At 32.9% G+C, this 8,482-nt stretch overlaps 1 protein-coding gene across 1 annotated transcript; it reads right to left on the reverse strand.

The window, feature by feature from the left end:
• Positions 1–1,113: 1,113 nt before the first annotated feature.
• il17c (interleukin 17c) lies at positions 1,114–5,288 on the reverse strand. The gene is made up of 3 exons (XM_022209519.2): positions 4,750–5,288; positions 4,429–4,661; positions 1,114–1,591 (listed from the first exon to the last, which is right to left on the reverse strand). Exons 1-3 carry the CDS (start codon positions 4,756–4,758, stop codon positions 1,345–1,347), a joined length of 489 nt encoding a protein of 162 aa, XP_022065211.2. The 5' UTR covers positions 4,759–5,288; the 3' UTR covers positions 1,114–1,344.
• Between the last annotated feature and the right edge of the window lie 3,194 nt (positions 5,289–8,482).

Consider the following 8,482-nt stretch of genomic DNA (forward strand, 5'->3'; position numbering starts at 1 on the left):
AGATGGCCGCCATAACTTTTTGAGTTATGCTGTTAACAGACAAACAGACTAACTCCGGTGATTACATAACCTCCTGGCGGAGGTAACTATGACGTTTTTTGTCCATTTTCGGACGACATACGATGATGATGTTTATTTGTCCATTTTCAGATGACATACTAAACTATGACGTTTTTTTGTCCATTTTCGGACAACATACTAAACTATGACGTTTTTGGTCCATTTTAAGATGAAATACTAAAACTATGACGCTTTTTGTCTATTTTCGGACAACATACTAAACTTTGACGTTTTTGTCCATTTGCAGACAAAAAAATGACGTTTTTGGTTCATTTTTGGACGACATACTAAACTATGATTTTTTTTGTCCATTTTCAGATGGAATACTAAAACTATGACGCTGTTTGTCTATTTTCGGACGACATATTAAAGTATGATGTTTTTGTCCATATGCGGACAAAAAAAATCACATTTTTGGTTCATTTTCGGACGACATACTAAACTATGATGTTTTTGGTCCATTTTCGGACGACATACTAAACTATGATGTTTTTGGTCCATTTTCGGACGACATACTAAACTATGATGTTTTTTTGTCTATTTTCGGACAACATACTAAAGTATGATGTTTTTGGTCCATTTTTGGATGGAATACTAAAACTATGACGCTTTTTGTCTATTTTCGGACGACATACTAAAGTATGACGTTTTTGTCCATATGCGGACAAAAAATGACATTTTTGGTTCATTTGATGTCTTTTGCGTTTTTTTAGTTACTTTTTGTCTCTTTATTGTGATTTTGTGTACATTTATTGTCATTTTGTTCAATTTTGTAACTCTTTTGTGACTTTTTGTGTCTCTTTGGTCTGATTTTGTCCCTTTAATGTAATTTTGTGTCTGTTTAGTATCTTTTTGCATAGTTTTTTGTCTATTTAATGTAATTTTGTGTCTCTTTAATGTCATTTTGTGTAGTTTTATGACTCTTTAGTGACTTTTTGTGTCTCTTTATTGTGATGTTATGTAACTTTGTGAATTTGTGTCGTTTTTTTGTGTCTGACCTTATTGTGTCTCTTTATTGTGATATTGGGTCTATTTAACACACAGACATCCAGGTTTCATCTGCAAAATGCAACTTATCTCTTTATTTATCTCTATAAGTGCTTCAAAGAAGCCAAACGTTGAAGTCCCACTGGGACGAAAGCTACAGCATCAATAAATACAGTGAGAGGAAATAAATAAGCATCCTGAGCAGAGAACTATACGATAGCCATTAATGTGGAGATCCAGCTCACAGCCGGACTCAATAAATACATAAATATATAAATAACCAGTCTCTGGGTCCGACTAGGACTTGCTGATCGCTTTAACGCAGGTGCAGCCGACAGAAACCTCCTTGATCACCGGCCTCAAATAATATCCTCCCGTAGTGCAGCTCTCCCTCTTCAGAAACACTCGGCTCTGCTTGACGCTGCGAGAGTTGTAGTCTGAACTCTCCACCACCGAGCCGTCCCTCTGCACCAGCAGGCAGCCGGCACACAGACACTGGGCCTCAGTGGAGCTGGACGGGAAGTGGTCGGGAAGGGTTTGGACTCTGCAGAAAAAAGAGACGGGAAAACGGTCAGGACCTGGTTCTAAGTTCTGCTGCTGAACCCCAGAAATAAACTCAGCCTGCGGCCGTTCCAGTCCTGATCACTGACTGGAGTCTTTTGCTTCTCTGTTGGGGAATTTACCAACTTTTTGTCATCTTTTACCTTATTTTAGAACTTTTACATCTCAGTGTAGCAGTAGTTTTGTGTCTCTTTTATGTCTTTTTGTGTAGTTTTGTGTCTATTCCGTACTATTTTGTGTAGTTTTAAGTCTCCATGGTCTGATTTTGTGTCTCTATATTTTCGTTTTGTGTAATTTTGTGTCCCTTTAATGTCCCTTTGTGTCTTATAAGTGTCACTTTGTGGTTTTTACCGCCCGGCAAAACTGCGTTTGCCGGAAGGTATTGTTTTCAGCTGCATGGTCTTGCTGGCTTGCTTGTTTGTCTGTAACACTTTGGTTTCCGCGCGATAACTCGACAAAATATTGATGTAGCCTCACCATATTTGGTACACAGGTGTACCATAATAACACACAGGTCAAGTTCGCATTTGGTGACCGTGACCTCATTTTCAAGGTCACAGGGGTCATCTTTGTCGCCGGGCGGTGCAAGTTTGGTAAAACTTCTAGTTTTCCTCTTTGTCTTTTTGTGTAGTATTGTGTCTCTAATGTCTTTTTGTGTAGTATTGTGTCTCATTATTGGGATTTTGTGCCCATTTAGTGTCATTTAGTGTATATTTGTGATTCTTCAATGCATTTTTGTGTAGTTTTGAGTCTCCTTGGTCTGATTTTGTGTCTATTTAATGTAATTTTGTGTCTCTTTAATATCATTTTGTGTAGTTTTGTGACTCTTTAGTGACTTTTTGTGTATCTTTATTGTGATTTTGGGTCATAAATACAGTTAAAAATAGATTAAATTTATGGGTATATGTTATAAAAATAGTTTTAGATGTTAATTTTAATAAATACTATCTGTAATTTAAAAAACAAACACGAGGAAAAATCTGATAATTAAGTGCTGAAAAAATCATTTATAATTTTTAAATTGTTAATTATTCATTTTTCTTTGGAAAAATTTTATATAAATTTTTAGCTGATTTAAATTATAAAGTTAAAAATACTGTCAATATATACTTAACTTTTTTATGTGAACATTATTTACAATTTTTTATCGTTTACATATAAAAAAATGTTTCTGAAATTTTACAAATTAATTTCTGTAATTTAACTAAACAGAAAAATATGCAAAAGAAGCTTTTTTTTAATGTTACAGCTTTTTTACAGTGCACATTGTGATTAAAATGTTTTTTTTATTCATCAAACTGACTTCATAGTTTAAAGGTTACATCTGACTGGACGACTGCTGCAGCGACCATTTCTATGTTTTATGTATAAAATCCAGCTTTAAATCTCGTTAATTAGAGTTCAGCTTCCAGAAATAAACCAGAATATTAGAAACAGTGAAGACGAACAGAATGAAAACTGTAGAAACTCAGAAATGTGCTGCTGACGGATGAAAAGTGTTTCGGTTCTGTCAGCAGGTTTCTGTCGGACGTTGAAGTGAAACTAAAATGACTCAACTAACTCAGATTCCTGCGTTTAGTTTCCAGGTCAGAAGTTCAACTGAGATAAAAGTCCAGAAACATTTTTTTAATTGTTTATATTCAGACTCTCAATCTGCTTTTACGGTTATACTTTCAACATTAAACATAAATACAGAAATATTTTTAAAAATCAGGGCTTTCCTCATTTGGCAAAACTAACACTACTATTACTATTACTAATAGCACTAACATTACTACTAATACGACTACAACTAATAAGAATAATATCAAAGAAGAAAGAAGGAATTTAACCATAAAATGACAGTTATGTTCTGTTTTCATCAGAAAAAAAACAGAAAATATTGGGTGTTATTTGACTGTAAAAAAAATTATTAAATGAATGAATCGTTTTGAATTTTATACATTTTCTCTCATTTGTTAAACTATAGATAATAATAAATAAAATCACAGAAAAAATATTATTTACACAATTAAAAATATCTGCATTAAAAATCAGATTTTTACTAATATATTTTTTTCTTTTACAATATTTGACCCTAAAATCATATTATTATACAATTATTTAAAAATGACATATATTAAGGTCTGAAAAATAATAAATAATTTTTATATCTGTTATTAGCTTTGCTACATTACAGCTAATATCTAGAAAAAATACAGAATAAAGAATAAATTTACATATTAACTGTAAGAAAAAAAACACAAAAACTTGTAAGTAATGTCCACATCAAAAAGTTTTACTAATATTATTCTCTTTCATTTTGACCATAAAATGATATTATTTTACTTTATTCAAATCAGTAACAATTCAAATATTTTTACGGATATTTGTTTGAATATTTTTTACAAATATTTTTACAGACATTTTTTTTACAAATGTTTTAACAATATTTTTACAGATATTTTTTGAATATTTTTTTTTTACAATTTTTTAAATAATATTTTTTACAGAATAAAATAATGCAATGCAAATAATGGGAAAAAATTATGCATTTTTACGTTTTTAAATGTTCTTAATATAATATTATGTAATCCAAAATAATATTATAAAATATATTTAATTATTTTGTTTCAAAGTGACTTAATATATTGTAATTAAAAATAAGCTTTTAATGATATATAATTCTAAATTATAATTCTATAGTCACACATTTACTATTTTTAAAAAATACTGTTTATTATTATTATTATTATTGATAATAATAATAATAATTATTATTATTATTATTTTTGTTCCCGTCTGCCGGTTTAACGGTAAAACATGAGCTCCGGTACTCACACGTAGTTCCACGGGGACACGGACCGGACGTTGAGCTCCATGGAGAGGGGCTGCCGGTAGAGATCCAGCGGGCACTTCTTCTCTCCGGGGGCAGCGGTGGGTCGGATGTCCACGGGCTGCGGGTAGTGGCTCCGGAGCCTCTTCTCCGCCGCTTCGCTCAGCTCGGTGTCGTTGCAGCACCGGGACATCTTACACGAGCACACCGTGCCGAGGAAGAGTGCGAGGACGAGGATCTGTGGAGGAGACACACGGAGGTGATGGAGGAGCACCGGAGGAGCACCGGAGGAGCACCGGTGTGTGCGCTGTCAGAGTCCCACTCACCTGCTTCATGTCCACTCTGCGTGTTCGTGTCTCAGTGACCCTCCGTAAATTTGTCTTGCCATCAGCTCGCGCGTGTCTCTCTTTTATGTGCGGCTCGGTGGAAAAAACCGGCGGCGCGAGGAGGAAATAAAGCTACGGTTCTGGACTTCCTGCTGCGGAGGTGAAAGTAGTGTGCTGGGTCAGACACACACACACACACGCACACGCACACGCACCCACACACCCACCCACACACACACACACACACGACGCGGGCGATTACAAACACTCACGCATGCGCACACAGCAGGAGCCGTCAGGTGAGAATTTACCTGCAGAGGAAGAAACAAACTCACCTGTGGACTCAATTAATAACCAATAATAAGTTTAGCTGAAGGAGGAGAAATGTACCAACAGAACTAACTTTAATTCTCCATCTGGAACTTTTAAATCACATATATTTTAAAACTTGAAAACACTTTGATTAAATATTAAACAACAGCAGCTCAGATAAAATGTTTATTTCTCATAAATAAGCTTTTAAGGCACAACAATCTGACAAAACAAAGTCAGAAAATACTTTGATAAACTTTTAATTTCATATATTTGCAGCTTTTAAGCTCCAAACTGTTTCCTGGCAAACTCAGATTAATGTTAATATTTGGAATTTTATAAAACCTGTCTATAAACTTCAAATTTTATACATTATATTTTATCCACATGCTTATAAATTGCAAATAATTTCATATTCTGCAGGTAAAAAATGTACATTTAATTCATTCTTGTGTCTTCATGATGAATTTATGTGTAAAATTCCAGCATATTTTAGCTCCAGTTTGGTCTCCACCACCAAATAAATGTTGGAAAACACATTTTGAAACTCAAAATTTCACATATTTGTGTCTTACAAATTGAAAAAATGTTTCATATTTGCTTATCTGGCAGATAAAAATGTCCATTTTATTTCATTTTTGTGTCCACATGATGAATTTATGTGCAATATTCACTAGTGACAACACAACACATAAACTTTTAACTTCACATATTTATGTTTGACAAGCTGCAAACTGTTTCTTATTATCTGGCAAACACAGATTAACATTAATATTTGGAATTTGTGTGATAAATCTAGTAAATCCTTATAAAAACCTGTCTGTAAACTTCAAATTCGTTGGTTATAAATTGTAAATAATTTCATATTTACTCATCTGGCTGATAAAAAATGTACATTTTAATTCATTCTTGTGTCCATATGATGCATTTATCTGTAAAATTCACTTCATTAACAAAATACCGGGCTTTGCAAAAGTTTTGTTTCACTTGTTGAGACATTCACGAAAATGAACACAAAGATTCTTTGGTGCAATAAGATGAAACTTTTGGGTGCCACATTTCTGATTAATATGATCATTAACACATATATTGAAATATTTGGAAAATAAAAAATTATCTTATTGCACCAAAAAAAAATCTTTGTGTTCATTTTGCTGAGTGTAACAGAACTTTTGCAAAGCCAGTTTGGTCTCCACCACCAAAAAAGTTGCAAAACACTTTTAGAAACTTTTACTTTCACACATTTGTAGCTTACAAATTGCAAATAATTTCATATTTACTTCTCTGCCAGATTAAAACGCATTCACTCCATTAACAACATATTTTACCTCCAGTTTGGTCTCCACCACCAAAAAAATGTTGGAAACTAATTTCACATATTTGTAGTTCATAAATTGAAATTATTCCATATTTGCTTATCTGACATCATTTTAAATAATGTTTGTGTCCATATGAAGATTTTAGGTACGACGTGTTTTAGCTCAGATTTGGTCTCCACCACCAGAAAACAGTTTGGAAACACTTCTATAAACTCCAAATTTCACATATTTGTTGCTAATAAATTGCAAAGAATTTCAGATTTACTTCTCTGACAGATAAAAAATGATCGTTTTGATTCATTTTGTGTCCACATCATGAATTTATGCGTAAAATTCACTTCATTAACAACATATTTTAGCTCCAGTTTGATCTCCACATTAAAGAAAGCTGCATTTAAACACAGTGTATGTATAATTGTTTAAAAAATGCTTTAAATGTTTTTTATTCATTTATTTTTACAATTTACTGTTATTTCCCAGGTTATTATTATTATTTTAATAATGTATTTAAATTGCAGATAATAGAAAAAAGTATTAATCTGGATGTGAACATTAAAAAAAGACAAAAACTGTAAATAAAATTCACATAATGTGTTTGGTTTTTGATAAATGTTAATCATTTTACAGTGTTTGACTGCATTTAAATGAGCAAAACTGATGTTATTTTATAAATATTTGCTGTTATTTAAAATAAAAGTGTAAGACCTGCTGGACCAGATAATGTCTGGAGATAAGATAAAACTTGGTTAAACTTAAAAGAAAAGCACAGTGAAAGTTGACTACATGATCACAGCAGAGTCTCACTTTTGTCACATATTACTGTGTCATAAAGTCATTTTTACATCACTTCTTCAGAACATGTCATCAAAGCCGCTGCAGACACTTGGCCTGAATATGTTTGGTCAATTTTTAACGTAAATATTCGTCTCATCGTGATAAAAATAGACACTTGGCTTTATTTAGACTCTGCGCTGATGACAGAGGCTCGTCTGAAGGCGAGACGCTGCAGCAGGATGATGATGTCACAGCTGGATGATGATGCAACATGAAACCAAGCCCTGAAACCCTGTGATGAAATCGACAGAATCACTCATGATTCACGAGCTTTTAGCGATGAGGGACGTGAGCCAAATTTAAATTATTACCAGACAATGGAGTTTTAAACTAACGTGTCAGAAAGAATCTGTGGATGTGAAGGTAATTAAAGTTTTTTCCTTCTTCCTGTTTGTTGCAGAACAACCATGGGAGACAGTAAACACATAACCATTTACTAGTTCGTTTATTCCAGACTTTGTGTATATTTTTGCTGCAGAACATGCAGAGCTGTTTTTATTTATTGATCGATTCTGAATTTTCACATGAAAAGCTTTTATTTATGCTGTTCTGAAATGCTTGGAAATAAAATCTAAACATTTTTGGTAAATTTCATTGCAAAACACTTGTTTTTAAAGTTGTATTTACATCTGAAATGTGTTTGTTTTTTGCTTCAGAAGACGTAAAGTTTGTTTATTGATCCAGAAATCACACATTTGAACGTTTATTTTGTTCTATTTATTTGTTGTGGGGCGGCATGGATCAGTGGGTAGAGTGGCCGTCTTGCAACCAAAGGGTTGCCGGTTCGATTCTCGCCCCGTTGTGTTCGAGGTGTCCCTGAGCAAGACAACTAACCCCGAATTGCTCCTGATGGGGTCGTGGTTAGCGCCTTGCATGGCAGCTTCCGCCATGAGTGTGTGAATGAATGGGTGAATGTGATGTGTCATGTAAAGCGCTTTGGGTACCTTGCAGGTATAGTAAAGCACTATATAAATACAGACCATTTACCATTTCTAAAAAAAATTGAAAATAAAATCAAAATATTTTTTAGAAATTTAAATGCAACACAAAAAAATCAATATGAATTTAAATTTTATTTACATTGGAACAATCACTTAATAAAGTTTTTTATATTTTAAAAAATTGATTGATTTATAAAGCAGCTTTTTTTTTTTTTACAAATAAAGGCAGTTTAATATTATATATTTTAGAACATGTTCAACATATTTATGTGTAATTAAACACAAATTTAAGTGCTTTTTGTTTTTTGTTTATTTATCCAAAAGTCA

Source organism: Acanthochromis polyacanthus, chromosome 8 (assembly GCF_021347895.1).
Source record: "Acanthochromis polyacanthus isolate Apoly-LR-REF ecotype Palm Island chromosome 8, KAUST_Apoly_ChrSc, whole genome shotgun sequence".
In the NCBI taxonomy this organism is placed as follows: domain Eukaryota; kingdom Metazoa; phylum Chordata; class Actinopteri; family Pomacentridae; genus Acanthochromis; species Acanthochromis polyacanthus.